Source organism: Podarcis gaigeae, assembly GCF_964106915.1.
Source record: "Podarcis gaigeae genome assembly, chromosome: 6".
Taxonomy (NCBI): Eukaryota; Metazoa; Chordata; class Lepidosauria; order Squamata; family Lacertidae; genus Podarcis; species Podarcis gaigeae.
In genome coordinates, this window is record NC_139682.1 from 28126017 (window position 1) to 28138803 (window position 12787).

The window sequence follows — 12787 nt, forward strand, 5'->3', positions numbered from 1 at the left end:
AACATTGGCATATCTAACTTCTGGTCACGCCCTTGGAAAGAAGACCCACAGCTCTTCTAAAGTGTGGCAACAAATAAGCACTTCCAATGTGCAAAGTGCTTAACAATGTGTGTGTGCGTGTGCGTACCAATGCACTATATATCCCTTCTTAACCTTAAAGGAGTAAACAGGATTTTGTCTTCTGCAAGTCTAACCTCACTACAAGGCTCCCACCTGCCTTCACTATTACACCAGTACTGTACAGTGACTGCACTCCTGTTGCAAGATAAAGATTAGTGCCATCATAAATCAAAACAGAAATCACCCTGTTGGATTAAAGGGTGCTTCTGGGCTGTTACTACTATATTTCCAGGTGGGATTCAATCAAATAATGCCAGATTCAGGTAGCGTAAATAAAAGTTGATTTGGTGCTCTTGCACAGCAAGCCTTCTCTCCTACCCTTGACAAAATTGGACTTTGTAATGTATGCAACAACAGCAGCAAGAATACACATCGCAAAGTATTGGAAGACACAAGATTTACCCACCCGGGAAGAATGGCAGATGAAGTTGATGGACTATATGGAATTGGCGGAAATGACTGGCAGAATCCGAGACCAGGGAGAAGAGTCGGTGGAAGAAGATTGGAAAAAATTTAAAGATTATTTACAGAAATATTGTAAAATTAATGAGCTTAAGAAAAATGATGGAATGAAGTTATATGGCTTTGGCAGAAATGTTATAAGGAACTAGGTACAGATAGACTGTTAATGTATTAAAGGGGAAAAACAAGGTTAGAATATGTTAAGATTAATTACAGGACAGAAAACAGAGGAAGATGGAAAGGAGTTGCTGAAACAGTTAATTGAAGTGGGATACAAAAAGGGAGGCGTGAGGAAGTCAATGAAACAAGTGAATGAAAGATAAGCTTGAAAATATTGGAAGTGTTTTTAATTGTTCTTGTTTTGTTTTGTTAATTCAATGTTTTATGTAGTGTTTTTGTTTTTGTATTGTATTATATTATATTGATTTGTTTAATTCTTTTTCTTTCTTTTTGTAATTTTTAAACTCTCAATAAATATTATTTTTTTTAAAAAAAGAAGAAGACAAAATTGGACTTTGTGCAATAACGAAAGAGATGGGGAAATGGCCGGGACAAAGTGGGATAACAATTGCTTGATGCAATGTTGAACAACCTCCCTGCAAACTAATCAGAGTGCATGCTCAATAAATAGCCAATGTTATCTAACAAACCTTGCAGAAACAAATCAGGGAGAATGCTCAATAATGAGGTCATGTAGAAGCAACCACAAATTGACCATTTGTACTGAGGCTGGAATCAGCAGCTGGCATTTCTGGGCAGCTTTGAGGGCATTTTTCTCTCTCCTTGATCCCACTTGACCTAGGATCCTGACCCTTTGGTCCTCACCCCCACCCCCCAGTTCTGATGCATCTAATCCTCATTTCAAAGGTATGTGTACTGTAAATGTTAAAAAAGGAGATACTAACATTTTTTCCCCATTAGAAGATCGTAGTTGCAAGACAAAGTTATGACTAACAAGGAACTCCTAGGTCAACTTGACATAGATGTGACCTCACAGAATTTGCAGTTACGCAACCTAAACACACACACATACGTTGCTGGCTCAGTTAATTATTATTATTTGCAATAGGCTTATTCTGCCTCATTCACCACAGCTGGTGCGTTATATTCTACAGAGTGCATCTACAGTAACCCATACTGTAATCATGTCACAAATTGAGAACTGGGGGTCGGAGCGAAACAGTACAAACTTAAGGCTTTCGCAGATGACCTAGATTTGACCCTACAGGAGCCAGAATCTAGTACGAAAAGGGCATTACAATTAATTCAAGACTTTGGTCGGGTGGCGGGTTTTAAATTAAACAAGCAAAAAACCAAGGTACTGGAGAAAAATTTGACAGTTTCAGAGTCAGAAAGGTTTCAGAAGGAGACAGAGTTAAACGTGGTTAAAAAAGTAAAATATCTAGGGGTGAACATAACAGCAAAAAAATTGAGTTTATTTAAGGATAATTATGAAAAGTGCTGGTCAGAAATTAAGAGAGATTTAGAAAGTTGGTCAAGACTGAAACTTTCCTTGTTGGGCCGAATTGCTGCTATAAAAATGAATGTATTGCCAAGGATGCTGTTTCTTTTTCAGATTTTACAGATTGTGGATAAAATGGAGTGTTTCGGGAGGTGGCAAAGAGATATCTCTAAATTTGTCTGGCAGGGCAAAAAGCCCAGAATTAAGTTTAAAATATTAACTGATGCTAAAGAAAGAGGGGGGTTTGCCCTGCCAGACTTAAGGTTGTATTATGAATCAGCAGCTTTTTGCTGGCTGAAAGACTGACTGCTTCTTGAAAACACTGATGTGTTAGATTTGGAAGGATTTAACAATGCTTTTGGATGGCATGCATATCTGTGGTATGACAAGGTTAAGATTCACAAGAATTTCAAAAACCATATTGTAAGGAAAGCAGTGTTTAATGTCTGGACAAAATATAAAGACTTATTAGAAAACAAGACCCCAAGGTGGCTATCACCTATGGAAGCTAAGGCTGTGAAAAGACCCAATATGGAGGTCGAATGGCCGAAATACTGGGAAATACTAGAAAGAGATGGAGACAATTGGAGATTGCAGAGTTTGGAGAAACTAAAAGATAGAGTGCGAGATTGGTTACATTACGCTCAGATTAAAGAGGCTTTTAAATTGGATAAAAAGTTAGGATTCCAGGTGGAAAAATCGAAATTGGAAACAGAACTGTTAAAACCTAAGACTAAGGTACTTTCAAGAATGTATAACTTGTTGCTGAGGTGGAATACACAGGATGAAATGGTTAAATCAGCTATGATAAAGTGGGCACAGGACATTGGGTATAATATCATGTTTGCTGACTGGGAAAAGTTATGGACCACCGGTATGAAGTTTAGGGCATGTAATGCCTTGAAAGAAAACATTATGAAAATGATATATAGGTGGTACATGACCCCAGTCAAGCTAGCAAAAATATATCACCTGTCGGACAATAAGTGTTGGAAATGTAAGGAAACTGAAGGAACGTTCTTTCACCTCTGGTGGACTTGCCCCAGGGTTAAGGCCTTCTGGGAAATGATATATAATGAGCTGAAAAAGGTATTTAAGTATACCTTCCCTAAGAAACCAGAGGCCTTCCTTTTGGGCATTGTTGGCCAGAGGGTGTTAAAGAATGACCGAACATTTTTCATGTATGCAACAACAGCAGCAAGGATACTTGTCGCCAAATATTGGAAAACTCAAGATTTGCCCACGCTGGAAGAATGGCAGATGCAACTGATGGACTACATGGAGCTAGCAGAAATGACTGGCAGAATCCGAGACCTGGGAGAGGAAGCAGTGGAAGAGGATTGGAAGAAATTCAAGGACTACCTACAAAAACACTGTAAACTATATGAGTGCTAAGAAGGATGAGAGATTTGAAATCAACAGGGCACCATAAAGTTTGGTGAAAAGACTATGAGAATGAGTGAACTTTATGAGAAAAATAAATTTTGAATAAATATTATGGTAAAATTAGGTATTTAAGACCTAGATAAAAATATTCAAAGTTAGGGACAAAATATTGGAAATGTGTATAATAAGAATGGAAATAAGGTGATAAATTGCTGGCTAAAGTTCTTTAAATTTGGAACGTAGGAGCGAGAGACGTGAGGAAGTCCAAAAATGAAGAAAAGTTGGCTATTACATGATGTTGAACTTTATGTTTGTTTTTTCTTTTTTCTGTTTGTTCTTTGTTTACTCTGTTTTTTTTCTTTTTATTGTATCAGTAAAACTCTTAATATTTTTTTAAAAAAAAAAACAAATTGAGAACTGGGTCATTGAAGGGTGGAGTATTTACATATATAGTGAAACGCTTCCCCTTAAAAATGTTGATGGACATTTCTCCTGTGTTTCATGGCCTCACACCCAATGCACTCCTGTGCCATTGGGATAGTGGGGTACTGTGGGAAGCACTTGAGGCAGTATTCCACTAACTCAGGCATAGGCAAACTCTGACCCTCCAGATGTTTGGGACTACAATTCCCATCATCCCTGATAGAGCAAGCTAGGAAATATAAATAAACAAACAAACCCAGAACACTGTGCACTTTACAAAATATCAAATGCATTCTAAGTGCCTACATTTGAAAATGCTCTAAAGTTTCTGTGACAGAAACCCAGGATCCAAATTATTTTTCTTATAACACATCAACCCCTCTATGTTTGTAATTATATGATTAATATCTCAGAACTGTTTTATTGTCTATTTGTTTAGTATTAGGGGGAACCAGTGGGGACATGCAGTTCTTTTTGTTCTATAGTTAATTAACTGATCAAGAAAGTTAAAGAACTGTTTTGACTAGATATAGGACTCAAGCAGGAGCAGTCAAGTAACCCTTTAAAAAACCAAAGTGGTAAGACTGTCCCTTACCACTGTGGCAACTGGGTGAACCATTAAAATTTAGTTCTTTTAAAGCTGTGCATTCTTCCTCTTCATTGCTGGAGCACACATCCAATCTTAATTGAAGAGTCAACCACAAACATCAAGAACTCCCCCCCCACACACACACTTAGGTGCATGGAAATCTAGATGAGAGAAAGAAAGGCAATACCTTGCCCATTTCCTTGATATGTTAGTAGTGTGTGCACATGTGTGTGTGCGCGCGCGCACAAAATAATCCCTTCCTGCCCACCAAAACAGGGAAGCACTCAGATATGTGATAGTTCCTCACTCCCATCTGCAGTTCAAAGTGGTACAAGCCAGGAACAATTCTGCCATATAACTGCTACTTGTGCAGGCAACCCATTACAGTGGTATCTCAGGTTACAGACACTTCAGGTTACAGACTCCGCTAACCCAAAAATAGTACCTCGGGTTAAGAACTTTGCTTCAGGATGAGAACAGAAATCATGCGGTGGCAGCGCGGTGGCAGTGGGAGGCCCCATTAGATAAAGTGGTGCTTCAGGTTAAGAACGGTTTCAGGTTAAGAACGGACCTCCAGAACGAATTAAGTTCTTAACCCGAGGTACCACTGTACAGTACAGTGGTACCTCAGGTTACATACGCTTCAGGTTACATACGCTTCAGGTTACATACTCCGCTAACCCAGAAATATTACCTCGGGTTAAGAACTTTGCTTCAGGATAAGAACAGAAATCGTGCTCCGGCGGCGCACCTCCGGAATGAATTAAGTACTTAACCCGAGGTACCACTGTATACTTAAAAAGCTTGCCTTGAAACATTTCAGTCCATCCGCTCCTTGGGGATACAATATTGTGTCATGAGTGATGGATGGGGCATGCACAATTACAGTGCTAATAAGAACATAAGAGCATAATAAGAGCCTGATTGATCTGGCCAATGGCCCAGCTGGTGAGGCATCCTGCTCTCACAGTGGCCAATAAGGTGCCAGTGGGAAGCTTGCGAGTAGGACATGAACACAACTCTCCCCACCTGTGGTTTTCAGCAAGTGGTATCCCTGAGGATGGGCACAGGACAAGCTGCATGGTATATGCAGCTCTGTCCTCTAATATGTTGCCACCATCCCCCCCTCACAGACACCCAGTACCTGTGGCCTGAGATGGTGGTCTCACTCTGCCTGCTGGTAGGGCCGTCTCTGCAGTCACAGCATATGTAATTTATATAGCATGGATGAAACCCCTCATTTTGAAGCACTCCTATCCAAATACATTTATCAAAATAAAATAAAATGATTTCTCTCATATGATTTGATGGAACTGTATGTTTTTTATCTTACTTTTATTTTACCCCCACCTTGGGTCTGCTTGTTGATGACAGGTGGGCTTAACAAGTTATTAAATAATGCAAATATAATTTAGTTATCCGTGTCTGTTTTAAACATTTTACTAATTTTAATCTGTGTTTTACAGATGATCATCTTCTGTATGCTCTAAAAAGGTAAAGGTAAAGGACCCCTGACAGTTAAGTCCAGTCACAGATGACTCTGGGGTTGCAGTGCTCATCTTGCTTTACTGGCCGAGGGAGCCAACGTTTGTCTGCAGACAGTTTTTCCAGGTCATGTGGCCAGCATGACTAAGCCACTTCTGGCAAAACCAGAGCAACGCACAGAAACACCGTTTACCTTCCCGCCAGAGCGGTACCTATTTATCTACTTGCACTTTGACGTGCTTTTGAACTGCTAGGTGGGCCGGAGCTGGGACCAAGCAACGGGAGCTCACTCTGTTGTGGGGATTCGAACCGCCAACCTTCTGATCGGCAAGCCCAACAGGCTCAGTGCTTTAGACCACAGCACCACCTGCATCCCTAGTGCCACCCACATCCCTGTATGTTCTACTTGTCCTTAAAAAAAAAAGCTGTATATTCAAGAATAATTTAATGACTGAGTGGCATACAAATCTTTCTTAACCATTAACATCCCTGCACCTGTAATTATTGTCTTTGCCACACCTGTGCTTGCCAAAACTTGTTTCCCCCCACTTTTCTTGGGAAGGGGCCCATTCTATCCGAAGCTGGTGTGTGTATGTGTGTGTAGACAGATAGACAGATATTGATTAGATTATAGATGATTTTGTATTAATGCCTCATTTTTATACTGTGTATAACTGTGCATTTTTACAATATTTGGCTTAAGTTTGGCTTAACTTTCTTTTTCCTTTCTCCTCCTGTGATGAGGCTGCATTTTAATATTTTAATGTTTCAATATTATAATGTTGTATTTTAATCTCGTTTTTAAGTTGTATTCATTTACCGGTAACTTGTTTTTATTATTGCTTGTTAGCCACCCTGTGCCCGGCCTTGGCTGGGGAAGGTATAAATAAAAATTATTATTATTATTATTATTATTATTATTATTATTATTATTATTATTATTATTATTATTATTATTATTATTATTTTGCCTGTTGTTGCTTCTGTTTCCTGTACACCATTTAGACATAGTCTTCAATCTATTAAACGGCATAGAAAATAACCAGCCGTCAGCCCCACGGTCCCCTTGGCTCAGGTGGGCGGTCCCGGGGCTCCAAGCCCAGCCCAGCCCAGCCCTCCTCCTCCCTCTCGGCTTCCCTTCCGCCACTTCCGGAGCGGGGTCCTTGGCTCGGAGGCGGCGGCTGCCCGGCCCGGGAGGCGCAGGCAAGCAGGCAGGCAGGCAGGATGGCGACGGCGGCGGCATCAGCAGCCTCCGCGTCCGCAGCGTCGTCTGCGGCCGGTGCCTCCGAGAAGGAGGCGAGCCAGCAGAGCAGCCTGGGCGCCTACTCGCCCGTCGACTACATGAGCATCACCAGCTTTCCCCGCTTGCCCGAGGAGGAGCCCGGCGGCGGCGGCGCCCCCGAGAGCTGCCTGCGCTCCAGGAAGGAGGAAGACGCGTTCCTGGCCGAGCAGGACACGGGTGAGAGCGGGAGCCGCCTGCCTGCCTGCCTGCTCCCTGCACCCTGCACCCTCCATCCGACCATGACTCCATGCTCCATCCTCCCATCCACCTCCGCTGCCTCCAGCCTTCGTCCACAAGTCCTAAGCAAGCATCTTCCCGCATCTCGCCCCCCTCCTGCGCCATCCCTTCCTCCTCCCCTTCCCCCGAAGCATTTGGCACCAGCATTTGGATGGCGCAGCAGCCATCCCTCGCCTCCTCTGAACGTCCCAGCCCAGCGGTCCTAGGGATCGGGACCCCACTTCTCTGCAGCCATATTTGACTCCTCAGCCTCCTCTCCCCACCCACCCATAGCGGAGGATGGTGCTGCGTGAGCATCGCTCTCCCGCCTGGGTACCAACTCCTTGCACATCCCTGCCATTTCCCTTCCTCCTGTCTTTGCCGCTCTCCACCTTTCTCATCCCCATCTCCCATTTCATTTCCTCTCCTTTTCTGCTCTGCTACTTTCCCCTACTGGGGCAAGAAAGTGAGTGGCTTTCCAGTCCTCCACCCCTCCAGATCTTGCAGCCCACCCTGTGTTTGCTTCTCCACAGAATACCCTTTTGTGCTAAAGCAGCCTCCTCCATTCTCATTATCTTCCCAACTCTCCCACCTCCTCTGAAAGCTCCAAATCAGCATCTCATGGTTTTACCTCCGCCCCTTTTGGTGGGGGTGACTGGATGAGCCTTCCCCAAAATGTTGTTTTTTCACAGTACTGCCAAGTTAATTACCGAGCCTAGTCACTCCCATCCTACATTATGTCGAGACTTTATGTGGCATCCTTTTGTTCTGTAATGCCTGAAAAATGGGAGGGATGGGAGACAGAGGTCCTTCCCTTTATCTCTGTGAAGATATTGGAAAACATAGCAAGGGCTATGTTCTCTCACCAGCTATTGGCAAGCATTAAGACTGCCCTTGGAGACTTTTACTATTTTTGTATCAGATCTGCACTGCAAAAGCCAGGTGAAATTTGGCAGAGGTAGCCAAGACCTATCCAACTTAAATGCAGATTCCACTAGTTCTTGCAATGTGATTGTACAGGGACAATGTGCAAAGTAGAGTTTCTGGTTGCTGCCCTCGTCTCATAATTGGATCTCTGAGCCACCCATTGAAACTGATTGGCAGAAGCTTTAGGATTGACAAAAGGAAGTACTCCTTCATTCAGTGTGCAGTTACATTTGCAGTTTACTGCCATCAGCTTATATTGCTTTCTAAAAAGGTTTAAACAGACTTATAGTGGATAGGCCAGAATAGCCAAATAGAACCTCCATGTTACAGCGATAACTGCTGTGAATCTCAGATACTGGTGATAACTCACAAGAGGAAAGCAAGAAAAATCCATACTTGGCATATTTTTTGTAACCAGATTTTTGAATGACCTAACAGGTATCAGATTTGTAATTTGGTACATCCTCCTGCAATGAACTTACGGACACATCACATTGTGAGAAATCCTCAGTTGGGACACATGTCAGAGGATTCAAATCACTAATTCAGCAGGTTAAAAATGAATGAAAAAGCCAATATGTTGATATGAATCTATAGAGACATGCCATCTAAAACATGCTGAGGTAAGTCAACAGAACTCATTGGTTCTGATACAGATCCCCAGTAGTTCAGATAAGGGTTTTGATGTTTACTCCACTCCCTTTCGCTATGAGTTGCTTCATGTGTAGCAATGACGTAGTAAAAGCAAAAGCATGAACCATGCGCTTTTCTTTCTCTACCTCTACTGTAATGTGGAAAGTGAGACACACAAATCTTTCCTTGAATGAAACTTGGGAGTCTAATACTCTTCTGGAGTTTACAGGTCTTGCATTACTAGACAAAATTATTGATCTCCACTTTAAAATAGAAGCAAAGGGGGGAGGGAAGCAGCAGGTTTCCCTCCTCCTTCGTAGCATATGAAGGATCTCTTGGAAGATTCAGGACACTGAAACCGATATGTAAAAGAAGTGCTTCACTTTTATTTCATTGTCCCATCCTGACTCACCAGCACTCTTGTGTTTTCATATTTTTCATTTCCATTTGGTCCGCTCACTCCAAGCTTCTGAAATTTGCAAAATCTAAATAAACGTTTCAGTTTGGCACCCCCATGATTATATGTCAATTGTTTATTGATTCTCTTTTCAGATGCATATGTATCCATTGGTTAGAATCCTGAGTGTTTCCTCATTTGAAGTTTGTTTCATTGTTTGTCAATGTGTAAAACTACTGACTCTCCTAACTGGTATCTGTTGGCAGTATCTTTACAAACCTCTGTGCCCAGCATGACACTTTTACATGATGGGTTCTTCCAAGCTCTCAAAAGTAGTAGCTGGCATGAAAATACAACAACTGCAAAAAAAAGTTTTAAATAAATATTTGGGCTATTTCTGTCCCTCTGCATAAATATTAATAAAATGATCTATGCCTATAAAACCTTTGCATTTCACTACATTAGTTATTCATTATAATACTTTTTTTTGCTCATATTGTCCATTTCAAATGTTCAAAGTTCCTCAACATAATTTATCTCAGTAATCATTATAATTCATAGACAAAGTTGCATTTATCTTCGTTCTATATTTTGTTTCTCTGTTGGGATCTAGTCCTCATTTTCTGTCTCCCTTATGCATGTTCAAATATGCTGCCAGACATTGAACTTCCCTGCCAATGGTAGCCTCCAAGCAGGAAGCACCAGATATACCTTTCATCACAGTTTATGTGTGTTTTGGTTCTCCAGATGTTGCTGAACTACAAATCCTATTAGCTCCAGAAAGTGTGGGCAGAGGGCAGGGGTTATAGGCAGTGTAATTCAGCAACATTTATATATTAATGCTATATATGCATTCACGCACGCACGCACGCACACATATATGCATACACATGTATGTCAACAAGGTTGTAAGTATTGGCCATAAAGTTGCAGTGTACAATATAACTTCAACATATTCTGCTACATCAATAGCATGGTGATACTATTTTGTATCACTAACAATTGATTGCCAAGCAGTGGGACATCAAAACACATTCTCAGTCATTTGTTTTATATTGAGAAGGAGGAGATGTAAGCAGTAAATGTTATCTTCTGTTATAAATGAAATGCAGTTGGAAGTGGTTTTCCCCAAGGATACATAGAAAGATTAGTTTGAGTCTGAGTTACCATATCTTTTTATTAAGCAGAATATTTGGGGTGTGTTCAACTAACTCAGAGTAGACCCATTCAAATTAATGGCCATTCCTAACTTAGGTCCATTAATTTTAGTGGGTCTGCTCTTAGTAGTAGTTGAATACCAGCCCCTTTTTAACAGAAGGAAAACATAAATATTTAGCAGAGATAGGTTAAAGTTGGGTGTGTTTCACTTATGCCATAATGTCTCTTGTTGATAGTGATTTTGAAAGAAGCAAATAAGTATGGGCTGATTTGGGAGGAAACAGGGTTGATCCCATTACTTGCCTGCACTGGTGGTCATCGCAAGGGGTGGGACAGAGTTTCCTGTATTATCCTGATTGGAGGGATGAGATGGCACTCTTCTCCCTGACTCAGTGGGCAGGGAGAGGAACACCTGCTCAGCACTGTCAGATGACAGTACCCTGACGACCTGTTTGGCAGGAGCAGCTTGTTCACACCCCTCAACTGGAGCGATAAGTTTTACATACAAAGAGGAAATTTAGGGAAATAGAATATATATTACTGGTTTGGATGTTAAGCCCCGCCCGCCCGCCCCAAGCACATAGGAGCTTTAGGAATATTTTTTCAGGCTGGTAGCAGTGGATGCCATGGACCAAACAGTGTAACATATTAATAGTGTAATCCTGTGATTCACATCACGATAAGTTCCATTGAGTTCAGTGGCACTTACTCCCAGGTAAGTGTGTGTAGGATTGAAGCCTCAGAAAAAATGACTACTTCTTAGCAGTAGTGAGCAGTGTGGTGGACTGCTGCTACTCACCTGACCTGTGCTTGGTTATGTTGCTGCTTACAGGGGAGGAAGTCAAGGCAGCAGTGAGGTTAGATTGGGGCAAATGCATCAAACACAGTAAAACTGGTACTTCTGCCAGTACGTTTGCACCATGCTGACCTTGCCGCTAACTCCCCCTCTATCTCCTAGTAAGTAGCAGCAGTACAACTAACCAGAGGTCAGGTGAGAAGTGCCATCCCATCACACCAACTGCTACAGCATGCCAGGCTGGTAGATACTGTACCTCTTCACAGCATGAATAAAAGTCACAATTTGGTTATGCCCATTCATAAGCAATAATAATAATTTATTATTTATACCCCACCCATCTGGCTGAGTTTCCCCAGCCGCTCTGGGCGGCTCCCAATCGAGTGTTAAAAACAATACAGCATTAAATATTAAAAACTTCCCTAAACAGGGCTGCCTTCAAGATGTCTTTTAAAAATAGGACAGCTGCTTATTTCCTTGACATCTGATGGGAGGGTGTTCCACAAGGTGGGCACCACTACTGAGAAGGCCCTCTGTCTGGTTCCCTGTAACTTCACTTCTTGCAATGAGGGAACTGCCAGAAGGCTCTCGGCGCTGGACCTCAGTGTCCGGGCTGAACGATGGGGGTGGAGACGCTCCTTCAGGTATACACTTAATTTACAGACATACCTTTAGGACACAGCTTACTTGATTTCTCAACGGTAAATTGTGGCACACAAACAGCATTTGATGATTTAAGGCTCAAAAGAAATTGTGTGTGTACACATTGTATGTATATAAATCTCTTGCAGATAAACCCATATTCAAGCATCAAACTATTGCTTGAAATGAGTGCGTCGTTGTTTGTGACATATTTAACACCATTGCCTGTTTTCATTACGATGTGGAGCTGTTTTAATGTGCAAGTTTATTTCTGTAATGTGATCCACAATAGAATGATCCTGCCAAAGCAAAGCAGTTTTAGCTCCCCTTGATTTTGGTAGGAGAGAGTAAACCATGTCCTTAATATAAATCAAAGGAATGTAAAAGTGCTCAACTTTGGGCAGTTTGCATTCTTTGTAGCGATGATAGTTGTGGCGTCAAGCAGGGGCTGTCAAGAGAACAGAGTAAAAGTACGGTATATCACTGTTACATTGAAATACATTTGCATGCAACATTAATTTCACTTTCTTCCTGCCCCCCTATTGTGTAACACCAATGCATTCTATAAAACAAGGCATCACTGGCTCTGGTGCAGCCAAGTGTTGGGTAAATTTACATTACTAGATTAAAAAAAAATCAGAAATCTGCACAGATGCTTAAAGATGACCTTTTATGTATCTCAACTCATGTTTGGGAGGCTTTAAAAGAAAAGGAAGCGGGTGCAGGGATGGAATTGACTGTGCATGGCTGTGTCTGGGCAAGTAGAATAATAGAATCCAAAGCAGAGACATCACCTTGCCGACAAGGTC

The 12787-nt window shown here is 41.8% G+C and overlaps 1 protein-coding gene across 1 annotated transcript in view; it reads left to right on the top strand.

Moving 5' to 3' along the window:
- Positions 1–7078: 7078 nt before the first annotated feature.
- Positions 7079–12787, top strand: part of GGT7 (gamma-glutamyltransferase 7) — a 35347-nt gene continuing 29638 nt past the window's right edge. Inside the window, exon 1 of the mRNA XM_083746212.1 lies at positions 7079–7386. Within this exon, the coding sequence (XP_083602338.1) occupies positions 7152–7386 (235 nt within the window). The 5' untranslated portion in view covers positions 7079–7151. The remainder of the gene's footprint in view (positions 7387–12787) is intronic.